Source organism: Anthonomus grandis, chromosome 3 (genome assembly GCF_022605725.1).
Source record: "Anthonomus grandis grandis chromosome 3, icAntGran1.3, whole genome shotgun sequence".
Taxonomy (NCBI): domain Eukaryota; kingdom Metazoa; phylum Arthropoda; class Insecta; order Coleoptera; family Curculionidae; genus Anthonomus; species Anthonomus grandis.
The window spans coordinates 37,408,267-37,436,066 of NC_065548.1; the positions used below are offsets into that span (position 1 = coordinate 37,408,267).

General features: G+C 32.8%; 1 protein-coding gene and 1 long non-coding RNA gene across 3 annotated transcripts in view; one reads left to right on the forward strand and one right to left on the reverse strand.

The window, feature by feature from the left end:
* Positions 1-10,675: 10,675 nt before the first annotated feature.
* Positions 10,676-12,075, forward strand: LOC126734451 (uncharacterized). Its single transcript, XR_007660053.1, has 4 exons — positions 10,676-11,233; positions 11,284-11,619; positions 11,676-11,775; positions 11,834-12,075. It is a non-coding gene; the product is annotated as an uncharacterized LOC126734451 (long non-coding RNA).
* A 1,881-nt stretch (positions 12,076-13,956) lies between these two features.
* The window catches only part of LOC126734443 (anillin-like), a 48,148-nt gene continuing 34,304 nt past the window's right edge, over positions 13,957-27,800 (reverse strand). For both annotated transcript variants that reach the window (XM_050438087.1, XM_050438086.1), the window contains exons 6-11: positions 23,235-23,389; positions 23,020-23,159; positions 22,759-22,946; positions 22,330-22,703; positions 14,596-14,875; positions 13,957-14,545 (exon numbers count right to left, since the gene is read on the reverse strand). In XM_050438087.1, coding sequence (XP_050294044.1) covers positions 14,211-14,545; positions 14,596-14,875; positions 22,330-22,703; positions 22,759-22,946; positions 23,020-23,159; positions 23,235-23,389 — 1,472 coding nt within the window. In that variant the 3' untranslated portion in view covers positions 13,957-14,210. The remainder of the gene's footprint in view (positions 14,546-14,595; positions 14,876-22,329; positions 22,704-22,758; positions 22,947-23,019; positions 23,160-23,234; positions 23,390-27,800) is intronic.

Here is a 27,800-nt window from a genome sequence, read left to right on the forward strand (position 1 = left end):
AATGAAATGTGAAACATCAGAATTATTATTTCGATAATCATGACCTCTGTAACATGAAGATGTAATTAAAGAAGCTTTCTAAGCGCTCTTGGTTAAAGGAGCCAGTTAATACAAATTTAAATTATCTACAGATTTACATATCCACCTATTACTCAGGTATTTATACTACACGCGTCACGTCGCGCTAGTACTTTTTTTGACCTTCTTTAGGTTTAATTTGACATAAACAAAAAATTTTAGTGCCACTCTGTGCAATTTTGTAGTGGCAATCTCTTGTGATATGATATACCGGGTGGCGCATCGAGAACGAAACAGAGCCAATTACGGGCAGTCCATTAACTTTTTAAAAAAACGCTCGGACCCGTCGATTTTATTTTCGAGGGGGACACTTAATAATCACAAAATCACGTTCCCACCTACAACCCCCTAAGCGGGGGTGGCACTACCCCTAACATCTTAAATGGGAAGGGGGGTCGAGTGATACCTCATTGGAAAGATCTTTTAATTCTCTTTACAAGGGTACTTGGTTTGACGCAATTTAAGTAAGTACTTTTTAAAATTTTCGCCATTTAAACCTTAAAAGGTAATTTTTAATATTTTTACTTTATCATAGACTACTAAAGGTACTTTTAAGAAAAACAATGCCAGGCAGTAGGACAAAACCATCAAGTATTATGAAATTATGAGACAAAAAATGAGATAGCTCTATCATATTACAGAATATTTTGACTTTAAGTCTAGCCATTCAAAAAATTAGCGCAAAAATAGATTTAAAAAGAATTTGCTTAAGTGTTAGCTTATAATAAATGTTCAAAATGGCCACCTCCATTCTTCATACAATAAAAAAGATTTTGCTCAAAGCGTTGTCGCACGTTCTGCAATACTTCAGGCGTGATTTGAAGACACTCATTTACAATTCTGCCTTGTAAATCTTCTAACGAAGTGGGTTCAGTCTCATAAACTTTGCTTTTTAAGTGAACCCAAAGAAAAAAGTCTAGAGGTGTTAAGTCCGGCGATTGTGGAGGCCATTTAATAGCACCTCTTCTTTCAATCCATCGTCCTGGAAACGTCCGATCCAAATATTCTCGCACGAATAACGTATAATGTGGTGGGGCACCATCCTGCTGAAACATCAATCTATCCTCATTGTATCTGTCATTTTGAGTTTCAATTATAGCTGTCAATGCTGGATCAATGGCCTGTTGTAATAGCTCTAAGTACATTTCACCTGTCAGATTTCCAGGTAAAAAAAAATGGACCAACTAAATTATCACCAAAGATACCAGCCCAGACATTTAACTTTTGTGGGTATTGGGTGTGTACCTCACGATACACTCTAGGATTATTGTCGGACCAATATCGGCAGTTATGACGATTGACCAAGCCACTCAGGAAAAAAGAGCTTTCATTAGAGAAACACGTATTAAACAAAAAATTTGGGTCATTAATAATTCGTTCACTCATAATTTCACTAAATTGTGATCACCGATCGAAATCATCTTCATTCAGCTCTTGCACAAGATGTATTTTGTACGGATGAAACTTATGAGCTTTTAGAGTTCTTTGGATACTACGTCGACTAATACCTGTGATAGTTTCCAATTGACGGGTACTTAATGTAGGATCTACATTAATATGCCCTAGTACAGCCACTTCCATACCTTCATTCCTTATGGGACTTTCAATATTGCGTTTGCGATTCGCCACTGATCCAGTTTCTCGAAATTTGGAAACCAGCTCCAATACATACTTTCGCTGCACCTTGCTGTTTTCATGTCGCTCATTAAATAATTCCTCCGTTCTATTAGCACATTGAATATTTCCAGAAAATAATTCAATTATTTCAACTCTTTCTGCCGTTGCATGCACCATTTTTATTTTTAAAAATAGGTATTACCTAAAAAAAACAAAGTTCCGCACTATAAATCACTTTTTTAACAGCGTACTACATATAGAATAAATTGAGAATAATTCAATTTTTAGTTTTGGTCAACAAGAAAATTTTACAAATATTTGTAAAATTTTTTGGCTGACCCGTTCTCTAGTTCATCCGTATTATTCTAATGATATTTATTACCTGTCGTAAATAAATTAATATTAATACCAACGTGGTCTGTGATTGAGATAGTGAACTAAAGCAAATTCTTTTTAAATGTATTTTTGCGATAATTTTTTAAATGTCTAGACTTAAGGTCAAAATATTCTATAATATGATAGAACTATCTCATTTTTTGTCTCATAATTTCATAATACTTGATGGTTTTGTCCTACTTCCTGGCATTGTTTTTCTTAAAAGTACCTTTAGCAGTCTATGATAAAGTAAAAATATTGAAAATTACCTTTTAAGGTTTAAATGCGAAAATTTTAAAAAGTACTTAAATTGCGTCAAACCAAGTACCCTTGTAAAGAGAATTAAAAGACTTTTTCAATGAGGTATCACTCGACCCCCCTTCCCATTTAAGATTTTAGGGGTAATGCCACCCCTGCTTAGGGCGTTGTAGGTGGGAAAGTGATTTTGTGATTATTAAGTGTCCCCCTCGAAAATAAAATCGACGGATCCGAGCGTTTTTTTTTTTTAAAGTTAATGGACTGCACGTAATTGGCTCTGTTTTGTTTTCGATGCGCCACCCGGTAGGGTGGTTGCAGCCTCCAGGAACTGTTGAAAGGGTAAAAATCCAAAATCTATTGTTCAGGTTTATTGGACAATAAAGAATAACATAATTCCAAAGGGTCATTCTCCAAAGCAACTTGTATCTCGGTTTTATTGAGACTTTTTCGTTTGGTGGAGTAATTCTCAGAGAAGTGTTCTAAATTGTAAATAATCATGGATGGTAACGAAAACTGTTACAAGTGTTCTAAAATCATTGAGGGTGAGTTTTATGAATGTGATTGCTGTCAAGCAAAAATTCATAAGCAATGTACAATAACAACATTATCTTCATCAGAAATCCGAGTAATACCAATGCAGAAACGTATGTAGTTGTTTGTGATAGATGTTAGTTGTTTGTGTAAAGCTCTTAACTAAAATCCCCTCCATAATTCAAATATTAGAAAATATTCAACAAGAATTCAAATTATTTAAAAATATGCTAGAAAAACAAAACACAAAGTGGAAATACTTGAAGAAACAGTAAGAGATCTCACTGCAAAAAATAATGAATTAATCACAAAAAGACTAGAAAGAAAAATATAAATTAACCATATAATCCCAAATGCTTTTTTATGCAGAAACACTAAATAAACCAAGGAACGACCCTACGTCCAAGCCAATTAAGAATATACCTAGCCTAATCATAAAGCCTAAAAAGCCACAAGTATCAAGAAAAACCAAAAAAGAAATACAAGAAAATATTAAACCAGAAAAGCTGAAAGTCAGTGTAAAAGATGCAAGGCAAGCAAAAGCAGGTAGTGTAGTAAGAAAGTGTCAAACAAAGGAAGATATCGAAAAATTGCAAGAAGAAGCTGAAAACCAAGAATTAAAATTGTAGGTGTTGAGGGAGATATGTCCAAGGATGAGATAGAGAAAGCATTAAGGCAGCAAAACCAATTTATTGAATATACATACATTATTATAATTGAATATTCACAATTACATACATTAGGGAATTTAAAAACAACAAAAATAAAACAAACTTTGCTGAATGCTCGGCTGAGCTTTTTCACAAATCTATGGAATGCAGAAAGGTTTTTCTATAGTGGCAAAGATACAGAGTCTATGAAGACATTAGTATACAGCGGTGTTTTAAATGCCAAGAATTCTACCATAAAAATACAGAGTGCAACAATTTAACTATATGTGAATATTGCAGTGGTCCACATGAGTCTCGCGAGTGTCCAAAGTCAATAAAAAAATGTGTAAACTGTGCTAAAGCCAACAAAAAGTTTAAAACAAACTATAATATTGATCATAAAGCAAGTAATATTGAATGTCCTTCCTATAAATATGCGGTTAACATCCTAAAAAGTAAAAAAGACTACAATGGACAATCAATAGACTCAAGACAGATCTGATGGTCACACTACCAGAAGCAGAAGTACTTGAGAGTCTGGAAGAAAATGAAGAAAGTAGTGGAAATCCAGAAGAAGCAATATCTGAAAAAATATTAGCCTCAAAGCTGAATACAAGTAAGATTATATCAAGTATATTACATATAAATATAAGAAGTCTAAAAAAGAATTTTGAAGAATTGTTTGTCCCTTTAGAAAGTTTTAAATTATCCTTTTGTGATGTGATAATTTTAGGAGAATGTTTTCAACTCTGTGATTCGCATTGCAATCAATTTAATATACCTGGGTATAATGTCTATTATAATAACGCTAAATACAATAAAAACGATGGAATGTTAATTTATACTAAAGTAAATTTAAATGTTAAAATCGTTGACATTACATTACCTAAATCTGTAGTTACTATCAGTAAAATAAAATTAGGCATCCAGGGTGTATGCTTTGGTATAACTGGTTTATATAGGCCACCATCCACTAACGAAAACGATTTTATTGAGGATATAAATTCCTATTTTATAGATAATTTAAAGAGTGACATTGATATCTTTATTGGTGATACTAACTTTGATATTTCTGATGATCCTAACAATCAAGTTAATTTGTATTTATCAACATGTATGGATAACAAATATGGATTTTATGTCCTATATTAATTGTCCTATGAAGGTGACATCTTTGTCTGCTAGTTGTATTGATCATTTATTTTTGCGAAGGAAATTATAAACAAATAAGTTGAATTTTAACTCATTTGTAAATTCTGACTTAACTGATCACTATCCAATCATACTAAATATATCAAACCAGACTAATAATACCATTAATTAAAGAAATGAGATAAAACAAATAAAAATAGAGCAAATTGATTAAATAAAATTCAGTGAGGGATTACAAATAGAAAATTGGCAATCAGTTCTAAATTCTAATGATTCACAAGGCTTCTTGTGAATTTATAACAGATTCTATAATATATTTATGAAATTTTACAATGAATCATTATCCCCAAAAATAATCACTATACAAAACTATAATAAGATAAAACCAAGAATTACAAATGGCATCATAGAGTCAATAAAAAAAGACAAACTTAAAAAAGGATAAAAAATAAAGAAAATAATGTAATAGAAGATCAGTACAGGACTTATCGTAACACCTTGAGTAAAATACTTATAAAATGCAAGTATGACTATTACAATAACAAAATAAATGAAAACAAAAATATTATTAAAAAAATTTATAAGTTAGTATCTGAAGCTACAAATAAACAAATAAATAAAAGCAATGATAACATAAATATTTTAAATAACAACGAACAAGGTTTTGAAAATGACAAGTAAACTAATAAAAAATTCATGTTTATATATTAAAACCACTTATACATAATATTATAAATTTAATTTTTAAGACCAGTATTATTCCTATCCAATTTAAAACAACTATTGTTACACCAATTTATAAATCAGGAAATAAACATGACATTAATAATTTTAGACCTATAAGTGTTATGAATAACTTTGGTAAGATATTTGAAAAATGTCTTAAAGATAGACTTCTTGCTTTCTTTGGGAAAAACTGCATTATTTAAAAAAATCAGTTTGGATTTGTTGAAAAACTTAGTACTACAGATGCAATATATAAGTTAGTATCAGAAATAACAACCAATATTAACATGGGTAAGAAAAGCATTGCAATTTTCTTAGATTTTGCTAAGGCATTTGACACAGTACCCCATATAAAACTACTAACGAGTTAGAGAATTATGGAATTAGAGGCAACGTGTTACAACTATTTGAATCATATCTTAATGACCGCAAACAAATAGTGAAAATTAGAGACACTTTCAGTGAGCCAATGAGCATAAAAATTGGTGTTTCCCAAGGAACAGTTCTTGGTTTCATATTATTTATCTCCTATCTAAATTCCTTAAGAGATCTGGATGTTGATGCTGTTGCAATATCCTATGCTGATGATACTGTTGTGCTTTCTTCGGGAGAGACTTGAAATCACAAAAACGTCAATAAACGATTTTTAACATATCTTGGACCTAAAATATATAACTTGTTACCAGAAGATATTAGAAAAATAAAAAAAACTAAAATTTTTTTGTTCTGTTTTGAAGAAAAAAAAAAGAAATTTGATGTATATGTATAGAATAGCTGTAGGTTTAGTTTTAGTTCATAATGATACAATTAGAAATTTATTAAAATGATGATAATATCAATGATGGTATTATTTGAATACACTCTAATAAGTTATAATAGATTTATGTAAATTTATATCGGCACATTCAGGTGCTTTACAAAAAATATATATTTATGGGTATATGTTACTATGATTGTAATGTTATTTATTGCTAATAAATTTATTATTATATTTATTATTATTAAGTTTACGTCTTAAATATTAAAATATTTTAATGTTTGGGGGTGTAACCATTATTACTGATATGGAAATGCGGCTTGTCTTATCAACGAGAAAAATTCTTGTACGACCTCTACTGAAAGTGCAAAAACTCAGTCTAATTGGATATTTCCAAGCCGCAAATCTATTTGCGATCTATTTTACCAATCAGGTTTAAGAGAAAGCCTTTTTTAAGGCGAAATTCAAATAAGCGTGGGACATTTGTATTCTAAAATAGCCGGTTTGAAACTACAAAATTGCAGAGACTCCACTCGATTAAAATCGATAAACATGATCACTAAACAGTTCTAGGCACTTTGGAATTACTTTTAATTTCTTACCTCTAAGCTACAATGGAATTCCCATAAAGAAATTCGTCGCAATAAACTAAATACAATTTGCCGCGCCTTGAAATTTTTTTACAGAGAAAAGTGAAAGAAAGATTTTGGAAAGCAATGCCAATTTGATAAAGGAATTAAAAGAACAAATTTTGGAAAAATCTTCTTCCCTGGAAAAGCGGATTCTCTCATTAGTAGAGGACAGGTCTAGGAAGTTCAAAATCGAATCGCAATATTGGACGTCAACACTATTGATGAGCTGCCTTCAACGATGGACAGTGGACAACAAGAACGAAATTTGTGGCAATACGAAATCTGTTGGGCTAATACGCCCCAAAATGTCTCAATTTGGTGGTTCTGTACTATGGAATATTTATCAGCTGCTGCAAAGCAAACTGTTGGCCATCTAGGAAAAGGGAACTGCCTTTATGTTGGCCTTGAGTGAGCCCTAGTGAGGCATTTAGAGATAGGTTATTGCCAATCACACTTGGAACATGTCTACCACACGCGGAACATGAAAAGTAGATGCCAGTTGCAAAAACTTAAAGCCGATATTGCACGTTTAGTTTGAATGGCATATCCAGATATCCAGGACAGGATCATAAAAAGTTTGGCAGTTCAAGCATTGAAATGAAGTCATATTTACTGTCTGGATGGGACCTTTCACACTGTGCTCTTGGGGTGCGATACGGACCCCAAGAGCACAGTGGTGCGATAAAGACAATCATAAGATCCGACATAGTAAAATCGGCAGCTAAGGTTCGGCGATCAAAATGGAGTTTACGAACAGCGACTGGAGATCGACCAAATATCGATTGTAAAATAAACGTCACCTACCAATTAAATACTCGAGCATCCGGTGATAGTGTCTGAGATAGAAATGAGGATTGGGATGGAGATAATGTACACCAAAGGCTTCGAGTTGAGCTTGAAGAAGGAAGTTTTAAAAATTAACGATAAGGAAGTTGATTTACGTCCTAAGAGGGACTACAGTATTGAATTCCTACTTCCAGAGGAAACTTTGATACAAGAACGAAGTGAGATTGTTTTGGATGACTGCATTGATAGCAAGACCACAGATGGTGAAATAGTGATGTTCGAACCTGCAATGCATGAGGAGACTGTTGGTCGAGGAATAACAGTCGGAAACATGTTTGCATATACTGAAAGAAGTATTCCTGTGAGGGTAATAAATGTCAATCATTATTCTGTCTTACTATAGAAATCAACCAGGAAACCATTCCGAAAGAATTATAAGAGCATCGTCGGTGCTAGGCGCCGGTCTAAGACCAGAGCAAAGAAGGAGGCTAAGGCATTTGAACCATAGACATCGAGATTTTTTTGATACTGGAAAGTAAGGGAGAACCGACATAGACCGAAAATGCTCGTTTTATCCGGCAAACAGTTCGAAGACTACCACTGGCCAAGAGAGAAGAGGCACCTTTGTTGAGAGTATGGCCAAGGTGTCATATACGCCAATGAAAGGTGGTACTGGTAAAGAAAAAAAAGTCTTCAACCAGATTCGGCGAAAATTACCGGCAGCTTAATAACATGACTAAAAAGCAAAGCTAGACTCTTCCTCGTATTGATGACACTTTGGACATCCTGACTAGATCGAAGATCTTTACCACGCTAGACCTGAAAAGTGGATACCGGCTAGTTGAGTTGGCCCCTGAAAATCGTGAAAAGCCCCTGGAAAGTTGGTGCTAGATTATGGCAATTTAACGTGGTGACATTTGGACTTTAATTCTTCTGCCACTTTTAAACGCCTGATGAAAACGATTTTAAGAGGACTGTCCTGTAAGATTTATCTTGCTGTTGTCAAAGAAATGGAGCACTTCTACAAGTACAGGAAAGTGCTTCATTTCCATGAGAGGAAGTTTCAGCTGCAAACTGATCATGCCGATTTGAAATGTCTCCTATAGTTAAAAAATCCAAAGATCAAGTAGCAAGATGGATAGAGAGGCTACAGGAGTTTGACACTGAACACCGAACAGGGAAAATCCATGAAAATACAGATGCTCCATCAAGGAGATCCTGTCCAAAGGATTGCAATCATTGTCAGCGGACAGAGAGACTACGTCAGTGAGCTACTGCATAGGAGAATGGAATTATTCATAGTAAAGTGCGCATTTCCATTCAAGATGCCAGCGATTGGATAAAAGACGCTTATGATGCCAGAGTCCAAAGGTACAACAACGGTGACTTGGTTTGGCTTTATCATTTTAAGAGAAGGAAGGCTTCGGTCACCGAAACGTCAAACATCCTGAACGATGTTCTTTACAGAAAGGAAAAACCGTTGAGGGGTAAAGATCGATTCATTCACTTCAAACGACTGGCTCCTTATTAACCTTGTTATGAAAATCACAAAAACGCTGGGCTGCGGCAATTCAATCAGAAGCGGATTTGACGAATTCATAGCCTATCTACAAAACAAAACTATAAAGCCGACCATGATGACCGAAAGAGTCGGTACGGCGTGCTGCCTAGACCTGTTTAGTGTTTACTGCTCCAGCTGAGTATACTGTGGCACTTTATGTGGCTAAGAATTTATAAATGTCTAAAGAAATATCTGAGGTTCATGCGGATCTCGGGAAACACGTGGAAGGTTAGCCATTGGTGAAAAATAAATAATAGTGGACTGATATAAAACTGAAAGGGCGATCGTCGACCTTTAATCAGCAAGCTGTATCACAACACTCTATCCGATGACTACCATCATTGTCAGTGGGAAGAGAAAAAAGATTCTCATAAGTCCCATGGTCAATCATACTTGGCAAATATTCCGATATCCAGACAGTCCTAAACTGCATAAATAAAGGAAAGAGTCCAACTCAGGAAGAAGTTATCTAGTATTCGCCCAATGTCAACTCATATTCGACACAATGGGACTCTCTAATTTTGGAAGATGCGACTCTTGAGACGGTAAATAGAAAAGAATGCAAATCGTTGTGGCTTAAATCTATATTGTTATGAATTCATCTCTACAATATGATATATTTTGTTAGTTAAAATTTATTAAACAAATTAAATTTTCGTAGGTGTACCAGGTAAAATTCGTTTTTTAGATTGTTATTAATATTTATTCTATTCCACTTAAAAATATTATTGTTGGTAATGCTCACTCAATACTATAAAAACCCTATAAAAATAAGATTTTTATTAGCTACTCTGATTTGGATTCTCATCACTCTAAAAATATTCAAATCACAGATGTGAAAGTGTAAGTTGTGTCCAAAATTGTCATTAGATTTAACTAACGTAGACTTTTGTTTAGCAAGTACAGATAGTTTGAGCGCTGTAGTGATTATTATTAGGCAGATAATCTAGGATCACATATAAATCTTATATCAATCTCCGAAAAGCACTGGTCTGTTGACAATTAAAATCTTACAATTTTTTTCTTAATGATTTATCAATGAGAAATAAATTCACCGAATTGTACCTGTTGATCAGTGCAAGTATCCAAAGTGAAAGAGGAACTCAGATATGGGGGTTTTACGAACCTATAGTAAATTATAATCATCCCTAGAGAACACTCCCATTCAGTGGTATAACTAGAGCACACCTGATGAAAGAACTCAAAATTTGGTAGAAAATTCAGGAGAGATAACGGGTAAATGCACGTGGGGAGACGCAAGCAAAAAGACTCAGATCTCACTCGCCTAAATACACAAAAAAGCAATAAAAAAAATGCGGCAAATCATTGACAGATTATGCATATTCGATCAAAATGAAGCAAAATTATCAGAGAGCACTTATTCTGTGAGTGTCAATCAATGACTCGTCAAAGATTGAGTTGAAATTGATTGATTGATTTGATTGTATTGGAAATAGGTTCGTTAAAAAGAGAATTTGAGAAAATTAAATTCCCGAAATATTTTATCTAAATATTCTAAATATTCTGTCGTTCATAATAGGAGTTTTGGGTAACATAGTAGAAGGGTATACACAAAAGATATAATACTAGTTGACGCGTAGATGGGCAAGAAGTGCAAAGCATACGTTAAAAGACAAATATGCCCAGCCAATGAGAATTGAAGATGGGACCAAATACGGATTGATCCCTTGGTTTACGTCCGTAAAATTTCGCGTGCCTGTTGGCATTGGCAATATGGCATATTCATTTTGTTTTGTTTTCCCTAACCTAGATTTAAAATTTTATTTTATTTGCTTTGCCTCCCACAAAATATAAACCTACGTAAATGTGGTTAGTTTATATTTTGTGTTGCCTCCTGAATTATTTAATTATCGCCGATAATTATTATTTATATCGATTTTGCCACTATTTGAGTACTCACAGCAGTCATAGTGCTTAGTGTTGACTCCGTTGTCTATAATATTCGGTACTACGCTAATTTTGAGTTCAAAAACACACATTTTAGTGTTTGATTTTCAATTTCTAGTAAACTGTTCAGTGATTTCTTTCCTCTATAATTTCTTTTTTAGCTGCTGCAGTGTCTGTTTACGATAATTATCGCAACACTAAGGTAAGATATAATTTTTTTAGGTTTAATCTGAATTATTATGTATTTTTTAGCCAACAAAAAGCAATCTGCGAAGTCTGCGAGAAGGAGTTTCAGGAAGGAAGTTTCACCCAGAATTTTTTGGCCAGGCATACAAGGAACACATATGTCCCATGTGTACCAACAATACCTAGATATTTTCTTATTTTAATAGTTTAAACAAACATTTTTGTTTAATATCCACAAAATAAAGATAAAAGAATCATTTTTAAATTTTAGGAATTTCGAAGAATATACCTCTTATAGAGAACAAAGTAATAGGGAAGTCGATTATGCTTGTGAGATCCAAAATAAATTTGAGAATGGAGGATAACATATATTTTACAATTGTAACCGGAGAAACATCAGAGGTTATATAAACTCTTAGTTATCAGACATAATTGTATATTTTGTTGTTTACTTTTAGGATTTAATAGCTTATGTAAAATGAGAAACATAAGTCTGGGGGAAGCATATGCATCAAGGGATATGCCCCTCAAGAATTTTAGTTAGGGTTTTAAAGAATGGTAATATTGCATTAATTTTTATATTCCTAGACTAATTCATAATTTCAATCCTTTGTAGGTTCAGTTGTGATCGGAAGTGCTAGTTTATAATATTATATAACCATATTTACAATATGATTATAACCAAGCTGGATGGATTTAGTTTCTTCTCTACGATTTTAGTTTTAAGTTGTTGATATAATATAATATAATACATTTTAATATAGTATAGAGTCCATAGTCTAGTTTATTTTAAAAATTATTATAGTTTTATATATTTTGATTTTAATTGTCGTCAAATAAAAGTTTAAATGTTATTTATATGGTGATTTTTTCTTAAAAATTCATATACTTTTAGTTGTTTATTGCCCGGCAATCTTTATCATCTACCTACTCGATATTCTCAGATCCACATATTTCAATCTCCTAAGTAATGTATAATTGGCTATTTAAATGCTTTTCAAACGTTCATTGACAATTATTATATTATGAAAATTTTAAATTATCGATACCTATAGGAATATGGCATGTAAGAAGTAATTTTACACTAAATTTTAATATAATACCATAAAAAACATCTATAAAACAAGCCAAAATAAAAATACCAAAAAAACTTTAAGTGTTATTAATAATAATGCCATAATTTATGGATGGTTTAATGTTACCGTTACACGGTATATACGTATGTATATTGTTCTCACTCATGCACTTGTACTTATTTATTAAAGAAACCTAGACTTAGTGTCCTGAGGATAACTGGTTTCTGTTTTTTTTTTAATTTCTGACCCCATGCAACAACTGTCTATTTTTATTTTCTTAAAAATCTTGATCACGCTGTAAATATAATTAAAAAAATCAATAATTTAGTAATCTATAACAGCTACAAATATTTCTTCATTGAGCGTCTTTTATATGTACATCGCATTACTTTTTCAATCTAAAATCTAAATGCCTAACAAAACAAAATCCTATAGTAGCAAATATATAGGTCAGAGATGCCAAATCTCGCTGTTTAACTACAGGCATCGAAAAATTCGTATTTTGAATTTTGGCGGCACGCAAGCTACGCCTCTGTAGTGCCTGAATGCTCTTATTGGCTGGGCATATTTGTCTTTTAACGTATGCTGAAGTGCAGAGCGACCCCACCACTTACCACTGCAAACAAGAGAAATTGACCAGTATAGTCAATTCCGCAATATATTCTTTTTTCGCAGAATTATTGAAATAATTCAGAGACCCCTATAAAGTAACAATCTTAAAATATAAGAAATAGTTTTAAAAGTGAATTCTTTATAAAATATTATTTCAAAACTTTACGGCCATATACAAACTCTGTAAATGCGGAACAACTTTAAGATAAAATTGCTAGGTACAAATATTTCAAAAGAAAAAAAACACACAAATATTTTAAACGAAAATTATATATTAAAATAATTATTTAAATATTTCGTAACAAAAGTAACACGTGATAATCCTAACGCCTATTATCAGATATAAGAGAAATGTAATGAGTAAACCTTATAAATATATATTAATAATAAAAATATTAATTCTTTGAAACTTGTACCCTTAAAAACGAACAAATAATTGCTAATATATTAATATTTTAATGTGATATTTAGCCAAATTCGAACAATTTTTGGAAAGTTTAAAAATTATAGTCAAAATTAAACAAGTACCCTTTTCGAATATAAAAAACATATCCGAAAAGTTTAAAGGCAAAAATGTAATTTGCTGAGCGAGTATTTTTTTGCGGCTTTTATATGTTGCATCTTACGTAAGGATTAGAAGAAATTAACTGAAAACAAACATATTTTTTACGAAAATAAAAATATTTACTTATTAGGTTCACTTGATAGCGAAATCAAATTTTCATTAACAAAAAGAGTATCAGTTTACTATTCCTTTTTTTGTCAAAAGTTTGAGTATACTTTAACTGCCAAAGTCCATGGTACAAAAACCGCCAAAAATAGTCTAAGGTTTAAATAAGAAACAACTAGATCAATAAGTGTTTTAACTCGATATAAGTTCATGTTAAGTATCATGTTATGCCTAAAATGAAGTCTTAAATTTTAAATTAACCAAAATAGGTTAATTGATAATTAAATAAAATTATAACTCTTAGGGACCTTAAGGAATTCAAAACAAAATCTTTAAATCTAAACATAATAGATTTGGTCGAAAATAATCACAACATTTAGCTTGGTGTCTAGATGTATATTTTTCATTTTGCTCTTATTTATTAAACTATAAATGAAATCAGAAATGTTTTAATTGAAAAATGTATCTTTTATCGAATATAACATAGTCTTATATTATAATAGTGTTAATAAGGTATTAAGACTGGCAGTGTGTGTTTCTCAAAAAGATCGTCAAGTATTTAAGTTTATGGCCACTGGCCATTGTGTTTCTTATAAATTTAGTAACAAAAACCAACCAAAGCCACCCCTATAAATCTAAAGAGATGTAATCAGAAATTGTTTTTTATTTAAGCAATTCCAATCCTCTAGAGTGCCTATAACAAAATTCATATCTTGCATCCATTCGTTCTTCTCCTCTAAACTGTCGAAACAAAAATAATATTGCAAAATGGCACCCTCATTATAACACAACTGTAAACTCAAACACCGCGGTCTCGAACACAACGAACGATCAGCCAAAGTAATCCTACCCGCCGCATTCGATAAATCTATTATACCTAATGGTTCTCTGGTATATTCTTCTTCTGGATAATTCCAGTATTTTAATAAGTAACCATCGAGGACGCAGTATCTTGTGTTCCATTTCAATGCTACAAAAAAATTATGTATAAGAATATATTATAACATTAAATTCACATACCTTCTCCAATTGACAAAATCCCTTTTTTTATACCAGTCACCTCAACATTTGTTTTAAACGCAAGTCCAAATTCACTCCTTAATGAGCTTGTACGTGATTCTTTGTTTAATTTAAACTTATCTTTACCCAAATCGGATAATCTTATGTTACATATTCCCTCGCGTTTAAACAAACTCGTGCGCATGGTTGAAACATCACCCATCGATAATGTTTTCTTTTTGGGTTTGTAAAATTTACTAAGGAAAATGCTTTTAGTTGAGGGACACGTGGATTTACGTTCCTAAAATAAATTGGATAAGCATTTAAATAAAATCTTTAAAATGACAGACACATAAAATAGTAGTAAAGACACCTTCAGCAATAAATTGAAAACAGATTTGTTACAATCGTTGATATGTTACATATATACACTTACACAAGTCAATAATAGTAATGTATAGATATCAAAACAAGTAATTCTATTAGTATGACTTTATTTATCTTTTTTATTGTTTCTTCTATCATATGTAGCAATTGTTTCTGATTTTACTTATAAAATCACAAACAATAGAGAAAGTACAATGAATAGTACACTAAACAAAAACTTAACAATACAAAAGTTATCGATTTTGCTTTCAAATGGGTAGAAACTTAGAAGACAATAAAGAGAAAAAATTATGTCGGGAAGGTTCCAAAGTCTCACTTTTTACACCCACTGGAGAATAAAATCCATGCATTTACTCTAAATCTTGGAGAAAACTAAACAACGGTAAAAACACAAAGTCACGGTCTCATCAAATCCATATAATTTTTTAAAAGCTACACGTGTTTCGCTCAAAAAAAAAGTTTTGTTTTCGTTTCGTCTCTTAGAGAAAAAATGGATGATACCTTTCTATAATTGGAGAAAACTGCCTTAATTCGTCGTTCTCTTCTTCAAGATCAATGTGCTTAAAATCAAGATCAAGAGAAGGATATTCAACAGAGACATGGCTACCAAGACTGGTGTCCAGGGTAGAGAAAACAAAAAGAAGGAAGCCGCCTTTCTGGAAACAGAAGGCGCGTTTGACAACACATCATTTGGATTTATCATAAGAGCTGCAAGAAGTCTTGGGGTTCATGCAATGACATGCAGGTGGTTTCAATGCATGCTCAAAAGCCGATTAGTACGCAGTGATTTGTTTAGTATGGAGAAATATAAGATGGTAATTGGCCTACCAACTATTACGCACGCAGCTCTTTTGTAGTGGCCAAAAACACTACAAAAAATAGCAATCGGGGAGTCAAAGTCAAATAAAATAAAAGCACGTATTCAGCGTAAGAAGTAATATACTAATAACTGCTTAGCGCTTTCGGCCATAGGCCATCATCAGGGCTATGTTAAAATCATTAAAATGAAAAAAAGTATTAGATTATTTCTTTACAACAATATAAAAATTAAAAATACTAATATAAAAATTATAAAACGAAATACAATTACAAATGTACAGCTAGCAGTACTTACATTCATAGCAAAAAAATTGTAAAAATAATTAATTAAATTTACCGCACTAATCATGACTTATTTCCGACCTGCACGCACTGCACAAGACCTACTCAATACTTACTACCATTTTTATTTTTTTTTGGCTATAGATTCACACCTTAATGCTCAGTGCGTGAGGTATGTCTCGATTACACAAGTTTTTAGAAGAGGGCTATTTGTGTAACGATGGTCTGGTTTTCTTCTTTTTTCTTGGCCTTTGTTACCATAGAGTCGTCCTTTTGACAAATAAGTAATTTGTAATCTTGTTTCGTTTTATACACTACCGCTCAAAAGTATTTGCCCACCATGTATTCTTTTTAATATTTTAAATTAGATACAAAAATCTTATCTTTATACCTATATTTAGATTGTATCTCTTTTGTAAATTGCATAAATGCTTAAACAGCATATATGCAATATGTTCGTTGACAAACACCCAGTATTTAAAAATAGTCTTGCAAATAACAAACTATGTAGTGAAAATATGCACTTCTTCTAAAAAACTAATCTGTTTACAGCTCGTTTCCGATGAAATTTAAAACATTTAAAGGTGTCTTCAAGAATTTGATTTTGTGTAACATTGGTAAATAATTTCGCTTGCTTATTGACGATTGTCACCGTTTCTTTGCTGGTTTTTCAACATTCTTTAAAATGGCTAAAACAAAAGAGTTATCGGTAGAAACAAAAGATATTATCATTGGACTTCATAAGGCTGGAAAGACTAACCGTCAAATTTCGACGGATTTGAGAATTCCAAGGCGGACTGTCGATTATAATGTTAGGAAATTCACCAGAGAAGGGACTATTAGCAACAAACCTCGATCGGGAAGGCCAAAGGCAACAAGTTCAAAGGAGGATTTAAATATTATAATTACAAGCAAACGCAATCGACGCCTTACCGCCCCTGAAATGACAGCAAAAATCAACAAGGAGCGTAAAAAAGCGGTCAGTGTTTCGACAGTAAAACGGAGATTTTATAATGCTGATCTTAAAGGACGTTTAGTTGTATCAAAGCCGCTACTGAAGGATGTTAATAAGAAGAAAAGACTTGAGTGGGCCCAATCACACAAAGAATGAACCATTGATGACTGGAAGAAAGTTCTCTGGAGTGACGAGTCGAAATTCGAGGTTTTTGGAACGAGAGGCGAGTTTTTGTTTGCCGTTATGCCAATGAAAGGGTCGGTGAAAACTGTAGGGTGGCCTCAGTTAAACACGGTGGTGGTTCGGTGATGGTGTGGGGTTGTTTCGGAGGATCTGCAGTGGACGATCTAATTAGAATAGAGGGAATTCCTCGAAAAGAGACAATTTTAGGTGATAATGTACTTCCTTCTGGTACTCGAATAATTGGGGAAAACTACATCTTTCAACATGACAATGACCCCAAGCACACGTCGAAATTGTGCAAGCAATATTTAGGTCAATTACAAAGGCAACATCTTCTGAAAAAAAAAGCTTCCACAATCACCGGACCTCAATCCTATCAAATTACTGTGGGATGAACTGGATAGACAAGTGCGAAAATCATGCCCCGCATCAAAAGAAGACGTGTGGAGGATCATCCAAGAAGAGTGGCATAAGATATATCAGGAAACTTTGGACAAATTAATTAGAAAACTACCGAAACTCTGTGAAGCTGTTATTAAAAATCGAGGCGGACATGTAGATGAATCCAAAATTTGATTTTCTTAAATTTAATTAATTGAAAAATGTATTGTTTATATTAATTTTGTTATAAATAAACCGTTTCATAAGAATAACTGATGGGTTTATTATTTTTAGTTATAACTTTAAAACAGTCATATGTGGGCAAATACTGTTGAGCGGTAGTGTAATTATAATATTTGTGAAGCTCTATGTAATGTTGTAAAGAAATGTATTCATGGAGGCACTACTGGACTTCTCGCCTCTTCATTTCATTTTTCAAGATAAAGCCAGACTGGGATAACGGATAGCATATAACACCCCTCAGCTTTCTTTACACCATTTTAAAATAACCTGAGTTCCCTAAAGATCTTTCTTAAATCTCCTAGCATAACAAAAATCCAAAATTTTGTACGCGTCTTTAAACAAGGACAATTTTTTTTTAAATAATCATAATCTGATACCATTGACTTTGTGTCCCTCCAATCTCTGAATTTATATTATTAAGAGGTTTCTTTGAAAAAAAAAATGGACTACTTTTTTGAAACATAAAGCTAATCTACTGGTTCAATTTAATTATCTAAAATGTTAGAAGCTGAATTTGACTTCTTCTTGCCAAATGTAATAATGATTTTTGGAGCCATTTGGCTCCATGCGATTCGACGCAATCCAAGTTTCAATTTGCATTTGTAAGATATCGTAGAAATATTTTTTATTCGAACATTTAAAAAATTTGGAATGGCAACACCGCAAGCAAAAACTGATGTCATCTTGTCAAACTAAATTTGTGTTTACATTCGGCATTTGTGAAGTTCTGAAGGCTGTTCTATTAGCTCTATTTAATATTTTTTGAAATTCAAAGGAAATTTCGAAAAATGTTAGTTATTTGCAAAAATCGAATAACCTGTAGATAACTTGTAAATTCTTTACAAGGAAGAATATGCAAGATTTATCACAAGATATCACCGACACTGTAGATATAGCAATATGCTGCGCAGTTTTTCCTAAAGTGGCGCTCGACATTATTTATATTATTTAAATATAAAAAGTCTAGCGAAGGTACAAAAACATCTAAACATGCCAAAAGAACTTAAAAATTATCTCTAAATTAAATAACCAATCAACCAACAGAAGTTAAGCCTTGAATAAACTTCTTTCCTGTAGGTCAAAAGAGTTTAATAAATGATCGAAATTGATTTTTGAATTTAGTCTCCTTACAAATGAAACGGATAGAGTTTAATTTTAATAGTAATTAATTTTCACGAGACACGAGCTTATTTCCTTCCGTCTTTTAATGCTTACCTGAGCCGAAAATTTCGATAATCTGCATAGCCACGCAAGGGTTCGGAAAATTTAAATAGAACTGGGTTCTATGAATATATACTTAACGAGTATCTATTCTAGTTGTGTTTGTGATGTAAAAAACGCTATGTGGTTGCTACGATGTTGAAGTTTTGCCTGTACGATGTTATCATGTTAAAATGGTTACTTTATATTTCTAATATTAGTTTGTCTTCTTTTTCAAATAAAAAAGGCTCATCACCTAGTTGTTAAGTTGTATTGTATAACTCATGTTAAATTCACATATAAAGTTTACTTCATGTTAGGGTAGATGCAATTGTTATTTTAAATTGAATTTAATCTTTGTAATATTGTTTTTTTTGTCCATTGAATAAATAAATAAATTTGATTAACAAGAATGGAAATAAGAAGTGAAAATATGTGCATTCCATATTTCCATATTCCAATATTTCCATATTTGTATATCGAAAAATGACAATTCTATGCAGCTTTACATAATTATATTTTAAATTACTTGCAGGATCCTATCATATTTTCTGGTTTTTTTAGGTGAGATTTTTATTTCAAAAAAATAACATCCGTGATAACTTAGTGGGAAACCAACATCAACAAACCAAGTTACAAACATCCCATTGGCACCCTTCTGACAGGGATTCGCATCAGGTTTTCCACATTCTCAAATCTTTTTTATTTTAATCCGAGTCGTGAGGTAAATTTCTTGCAAAATAATCTGTATAATTAATTGGACTTGAATTAATTGAACGACGTCATCAGGACGGATATCCGGAGACTCAAGCAACGACCAAGGAATATGAAGATTAAAACCTGGAATGTGCTTAGCTAGTTTCGACCAAGGGCAGCAAAGAATGCCAGAGAGCATATAAAGAAACATAACATCAACATCACGGCAATATAGGAAATTCGGTGACCCAATAATGGGAAACTCAATATCTGTCCGTTAATAACAGACACGGTTAATAACCTAAGTTAATCTTTTTAATGCAGATAACGGCATAACTGCAGAGACCACAACATACCAGATGGCGGAATTAAACGTAGAGGAGCCAAGCTTCCAAGAAATAATAGTGACAATCAACAAACTTAACAATCAAAAATAACAAAACTGCTGGAGGCGACACAATACCAGTAAAATGCCGAAAGTATGAAGGAACACAACTGCACAAAGAATAACATAACTTAATACAATAGTACTAACTTAATACAACTTAATACAATACGAAATAGGAAACCTTGCCAAAAAAATTAAACGAAAGTATTTTTATACCCATACATAATAAGGGAGACCGCATGAAATGTATCAACTACAGAGGAATATCGATACTGAACGCAGCTTACAACATACTTTCCAATCTGCTATTGAGCTTTATATCACCGTATGCGGAGGAACAATTTGGCGACTATCAGTGTAATTCACAATAAAGAGGTCAACAGTGGACTAGATATGCATAATTCGACAACTACTGGAGAAGCACTGGAAATTCAATAAGAACAAGCACCAGCTGCTCATGAATTTGAGACAAGTTTACGACACGGTTATACGCGACAGTGTCTGGATAGTCATGGCAAATAGGTATTCTACAAAAAATCGTCACTCTCACAAAGTTATGCATTAACGATACTAAGTGTCGCATTACAGTAGGACATCAAATAACAGAGAAATTTTCGGCCACCAGTGGATTGAGACAGGGAGATTGTCGCCCCTACTCTTTAACACAGTCCTAGATCTGGCTATCAAGAAGGCGAACCTCACCGCGGAAGCATTTACTAACCAGAGGCCACAGTTGATTGTGGCATTCGCGAGCAATAACCCCAAATCACTCATTACCCTAAATCTGCCGACTTGATATATGTATTAGTATTTAAGCAACTGTTTTATATATTTCGATAGCATTTAATATAGTGTCAAAGCTGCTGCTATTCATATTATTTGTTCATCTAATTCTAGTGCATTTTAATAAAATAAAACTTTTTTAAAATGCTAAGTACCAAGAACATAACTCCCGGACGACATTGAAGGGGTCGGAAGAAGTACTATCAAGATAAAGGAAAGCTTCCTGAAAATCTAAAAGGAATGGAAGAAAATGGGCCTCAATATCAACTAGAAAAAAAACCAAATACATGCACATTACCCAACAACACTAGGGACAGATTTGGTCAAAATATAACGATGAATAGCTATAATTTCGAATACGTCAGACAGTTTAAGTATTTTGGAGCCACGATATCCTCAGAGAACGAGAAAGAAGAGATTAAGGCATGAATACACAGAATAATAGGTTGTTTTTCCAAGCGAGCGTTCATGCAGTCCAGAATGGTGTCGGGAGTGTCAAAATTGAGGGTGTACCACGCAGTAATCAAACCAATCATCTGCTATGGCTGTGAGACGTAGATCCTTAAGAAACATAATGAATGTGGGATTTCGATAGGACTATCCGTTCTAAAGAAAACTCCCGGTTCTTTTCTCTAATCAACGTTTATAATGAAAATGTTTTAAAAGTATTTACATAACAGAGGCACAACAAAGATAATATTAAAGGTTGTCCAATAAACTCGGCATTACAAATATAAATACAAAACGTTTATGCCCTAATAAAAAATAAATAACGGTAAGTACGGATCGACTACTCAATAGAAAAACATCCGCACGACCAGCAAAAAACGAACCGAAAAAGAACTGAAAAAACTAATCATAACATACGTTCCTTAAAGACGAATGCAGAACTCCAGGACCTGTATCAAAAGCCGGATAAAGTAAAGTCAATAAAATCCCAGTATCTGAGATGGGCTGGATATGTTCAAAGAGCACCTGAGGACCGACTGATCAAGTTAGTATGAGAAGGAAATCCAGCAAGAGACCACAGGGGCGGATAGGACTTAGATGGAAGGACAGCATTTTAAAGGACCTACAGACCATGCAGATATATGGCTGGTAGGAGGCTATGCAGGAAGGGGACCGATGGAAGCAAATCGTAAATGCAACCAAAACCCAACAAGGGTTGGAGTGCTATAAGGAAGAAGAAAACGTCAAACAAACGTCGATCCGACATGCCTGTCCTATGTTCCTGTTCCACTGTAACCTACACATTGATATTTCTCCTATTAATATCCTCCATGACCTAGACATTTGTGTCGCTGGCTCTTAGACTATTAGGGTGATAAACAATATGCAAACAAAAACCTTATTTCCTTTTTTTAGTAAATGTATACCAGCCGCCACTGATTAATAATATGATATGCAATAAAAACAGAAACTCCAAACCTAAACTTACCTTTTTATTTTGTTTTTTCTTTAGTTCAATCGCATCATATTTCTCTACTTGCAAAGAATAAACTGCTATTGAAATTTCAAAATCGTTATTCAAATTATTTAAAACAAATGTTTTAGCGATTTTTAATTCGTTCTCATTTTTGTCGTCGTCATCGGACTTATTGATCAATACGTCACTGGACAAAACTGCTACTCCACAACTAATGATCACCACATAATAAACATCAAATTTGTTGTCTATATGGTGTTTATTCTTCTGATGAAACATCAAGTTTGATATTTCAATAATTCCACACACTGTGCAACACTGAAGATTTGTATCGTCATACTCGTTGTTTTTATGTAAAGTTTTACTTAGAATATCTTTGTAGCAAGCTAAAATTTGATATTATTAGAGATAATACCATATTCAAAATTGAAAACTACTTACAAGCCACTAACAAAACTTTTTCTGCTTCAGCGTAACGGGGTACTGTAACCTCGTTTAAGTGGTTTCGACAAAAGTCGACTGCTTTTGATGCTTGACAAACTTGTACACTGTGTACGTGAAGCTGATTTTCTAAACTTTCTAAAGAATCAGTTACTCGTGGCGAAAGAGAATGACATCTTTGCCTGTTTCTAAAATAATTCAAATATTTAAGAAAATTGTATACAACAAAATTAAATTGCTTAAAATTTGCAAATGATTTACCGCTTTGTCATTTGGTGTACGTTGCTACTAAATGACCAAGTTTTCCTTATCCCACTTTTGATACTAGACAGGAATGAGGGACGTCTGATTTGGCTCATACTTTGAGAATAAGTTAGGAATTGGTCGGTTAATAGGGAATCCTAAAGAAACACATATAGAAAAAATAATGCAATAACATAAAGTACACTAAAGGTTTAAAAAAGGATAAAACTTACACTGTATTCTGAATCAATTGTGACATTTCCAATTGCGTTCCTTACAAAATTGACAGGATCAAATTCAGGAATAGTTGATACCCCAGAAGTATCACAAGGTTCGTAAGACGTATACGTGGAGTTTAATTCTGCAGTTGTGTGGTCATCTTGGAAATCTAAAAATTGAAATGAATTTAAAATGGAAATAGAATTTCAGGTAAAAAAATGTTTCCGTTTTCTTTTTGTAGTGGAAAAGGATTTTCGTAATATCTACAATGCAGTAGTAGTTTTATGATTATATACCGTTTAAATAAATTTAGTAATTCTATTTACGTTCTTAAAAAGTTGGCATATATCGTCAAAATGATTGACGTTCTATCGATGCACATAAAAAAGATAACAAGGGTGACAAAAAAAATAATAAAGACGTACGGCGTAGTATGGACGATTGTAGCCAATGAGAGCTGGAAGCCTTGGGTTATTGCAAGATGAGGTCACTTAAGGGAAACCTTGGTAAGAAAATATTATTGTTCGATAAGAGTAGATTTATTAAACTGCAGGTTTAGCAGAATTAATCAGAAACATATTACCGGTGCACACAAGTAAATCTACATATTCTTAGAACAACTGCTTTTGGAAGCTTAAGGAAGATTTGGGGTCAAAGTTTGGTTACGATTACTGAAAAGTTCAAAATTAGTAAACAAAATGTAAATGGCGAAAAATATCTACATTTTTAAATAATGACATTTTTTAAATAGCAATACTCGATATTTTTACGCTACTTTTTTTTAATGAAATATACCTTTTAAAGTGTAAATGCGAAAAAATCTTAAAAACTAATTTGAACTCATCATACGAAGTCTCATTGTAAAGAGAAGCGAAAGACATTTGCAGAAACCTATTACTCCAGTCCCCTTCCAATTTAAGATTTAAGGGTTGGTACCATTGCCTTTTAGGGGATTGTTGTACTTATGAAGGTAATATGAAGGTTATTTTGTGATTATTAAGTATGAGTCTTCTCCTGTAAATAAAACCGACGGTTCCGCGCATTTTTAAAAAAAGCTAATGGACTGTCCGTTAGTGCCTCTGTTTCATTTTCGATGCGTTGCCCTGTATATACAGGATGTTTCACTAAGCGTGGATCGCGGCTATATGTTGAGAATTGTCACCTGACATCACCTTTTTAACATAATTAGAAATTGGAATATTATAATGGCACGGTATAATTTTGATAGCAGAATCGAAAATTATATTAAATTAACTAAAAAACCTGAAAACCGAAGTCGCTATCTTTTTTATCGTCGAGTTATTACCGAAATATGAATTTTTGATGCTTAATACGGGTATGTCAGTTCGCATTAATTATTGGGTTTCTTTTGTTTATTTGTCATAAACTCATCATAATTTCAAACTATCACTCATTTCAAACTATGTAAAGATAACAAAATTTCTAAAAATTTCGAAGTTATCATAATCCTAAAAAATTTAAGGCATGTTTAAATGCCAACGGCTTATAACCAAAGAAGAAGAACAAAAACTTTAAAAATGTTTAAAGTGTCCACCAGTTTGTGAAATATAATTATCAATTTTTTCCCCACAAATGGTAACAGCTGTTTCGATTTCGAGTGAACAAAAGAAAGTTTTTTTTTTTGGAAATTTTTTATAGGATTCTTGCAATTATTATCTTAATGTTCATTCTAAAATAAAATAGAAATCCTTCCCTACTTTTAAGTATCTTATTTTCGCTTACTGCTGTGAAAAGGGTATGAGTGGTCGACGGGCAATAACCCCACTTTATTCGAGAAAATAATAACGGAAAGTTAACTATTTTTGAAAGTCATTTTATGCTTTGAAAACGGTTTTTATCTTTCTTTTTACACATATGCAGGGTGTTCCTTAAAGACATGCTAATATTTAAGGGGGTGATTCCTGGACTCATTTTAAGAAAAAAAAATTCTATGAATATATGTCCTAAACGTCATAACTTTAAAGATACAAAGTTAAAGTTTTCAAAAAAAATCGGTTTTTTTATAATAACTTAAACAATATTGTAGACATTTTTATGAAATTTGGTACATGTATTTTATTTAGCAAATTTGATCTCTTGTTTTTTTTTCGTACGCCGCATGGTTTTTGCTTAAAAAAATAAAAATAATTTTACTTCCCTAAAAATCTGATGCGGTTTGAAAATGTTTGTTCGTCGATTGCAAGCAAATTAAGGGATCAGATTTATTACAAGAAGTATGAAAAGTTAAAAAATTTAAGAAATACTCATATTTTTAACACGTTTAAAAAGTAAATGGGAGTAAAAAAGTGCCATAACGCGTCTATATTTAACGCAAATAAAGTCGCGGAGTCGCCCATGCATGTTTCTTATTGCTCGTTGCTATGGGCAACGAGTTGTGATTTTAAATGTCACATTTTTCTTTATCTAGTTATGCATGAATAAATGACGTTTTTATACATAAACATCGATGATGGCAATAGCTTTTGTCTTTTGGCAATTAGTTCAGAAATACCTACCTAATTTTACTTTGCAAACAACAGGGTTTTAAGTGCAAAAAACGAGTTTTATTCAATTTTATGAAACTAAGCTTAAATGAACGTATTTTATCTTAATCAAATGTATTTTATCTTAATAACACTGATTACAAAAATTATTGAAAATGGCCACCTTCACTAAGTAGGCATGCTTCCGCTCGTCTACGCATAGAATTACGCACACGTTCGTAATTCCATGCGTATTTCGTATAATTACACACGAGGCAACTATTCGGTCTCCTAAATCTTCTGGAGTATTTACGGCAGTTTTATAAACTAGAGTTAAGGTGCCCCCATAAAAAGAAATCTAAGCTATTGAGATCGGGGGATCCTGCTGGCCATTGTTGTGGTCCTCCGCGACCGATCCATCGATTCGGATAAACGGTATTTAAATGGTTTCGGATAATTAAACTAAAATGAACAGGGGTACCATCGTGCATGTACCATATTCGATTTCTTAACAGAAGTGGCACATCTTTAAGAAGCCCAGGCAGTTCTTCTTCGAGAAACTGTAAATATGACCGACCATCAAGGCGCCCTGGTAGAAAACATGGGCCTATTAGGTAATCACCAATAATTCCTGCCCAAACATTAACCGAAAATTAGTGTTGAAAATGGGTTTCCGTTATGGCTTGGAGGTTTTCTTCTGCCCATAAATGATTGTTGTGAAAATTTTGAATAGCGTTCCGAGAAAAATTTGCTTCGTCGGTGAACAAAATCTATGACTCAAACTGCGGATTTAGTATAATATTCTGGAGATATCACTGACAGAAGGTCACTCGCTGCGGAAAATCTCCGGGAAGTAATGCCTGTACATTTAAAATATTGTATGGGTATGGTATCATAAAAAATCAACCAAAATGCGCCACACAATTTGATGACAGATATGCAGAGTTCTAGCGATCTTCCTTGTACTCCTCTCAAGGCTATTTTAATATTTGGCTAAGAAAAAGATACAGGGAGGTCAAAAACTAGCATTAAAAATTAAAATGACAAAAATTATTAAAAGTCAATTTTTTTTTAATGGAAACTCCCTATTTTTACTATTTTCTTATAAAGATAATTAAAAAATAAGGTTAATTTGTATAAGGTTATCTAGTCCAAAAATTAGCGGGAGTAAGACAATGGATTATAACACAAATGTCAGTATTGCTTGTAATTTCGTAATTTTTTAAAAACTAATATGCCGGGGCGATTAAATTATACACACGAAGATTATTTAAATTTGTTTATTATCTATGGAGAATGTAACAAAGTTTTATCGAGAACATGCCAAATATTTGCAGATAGATTCCTAGAAAAACAAAAACCATCATGTTGCGCTGTTGGGCGAATAACAGAAAATTTTAAGATTTTGGCACTGTTAAGGCGAAAGCGGAAAAAAGGAAACGACTTGTTGATAATGAAAATATTGAAATTGCAATTTTGGGATATTTTGCAGCGTATCCTATGACGTCCTTAAGACAAGTAGCTTCACAAACTAGATTCTCCAAAGACACAATACATAGGATTTTGTTGAAACATAACTTCCACCCTTTTTTAATATCTTTGGTTCAGCATCTTGAAATCATCAGAGAAACAGATTTGCCCAAAAGAATCCAGTTTTGTGAATTTATCTTAACAATGGTAAACGAAAATCTTCAGTTTTTGAATGATGTAATTTAGACTGATGATGCAAAATTTTCAAAAATTGATATTTTTAACATACATAAGTCCCATGTTTGGAGTGAGTCAAATCATCCAAACGCATCATTTAATGACAAGTGGATTGCCAATAACGGACCTATTTTGTAGCCTCCTCGTTCTCCGGATTTAACTGCCCTAGATTATTTTATTTGGGGAACAACAAAGAATATTGTTTATTTCAATCCATTAATAACGCAGCAAGATTGTATGGAAAGGGTTAGACAAGCATTTGAAAGTTGATCTTCAGAGTCAATTAGAGCGGCACCCCAAGACGAGCTAATTCGCAGATGTGAAAAATGTTTAGAAGTTTAAGGAGGAAATTTTGAACATTTGTTAAAATAACTTGTTACTCTGCCAAAA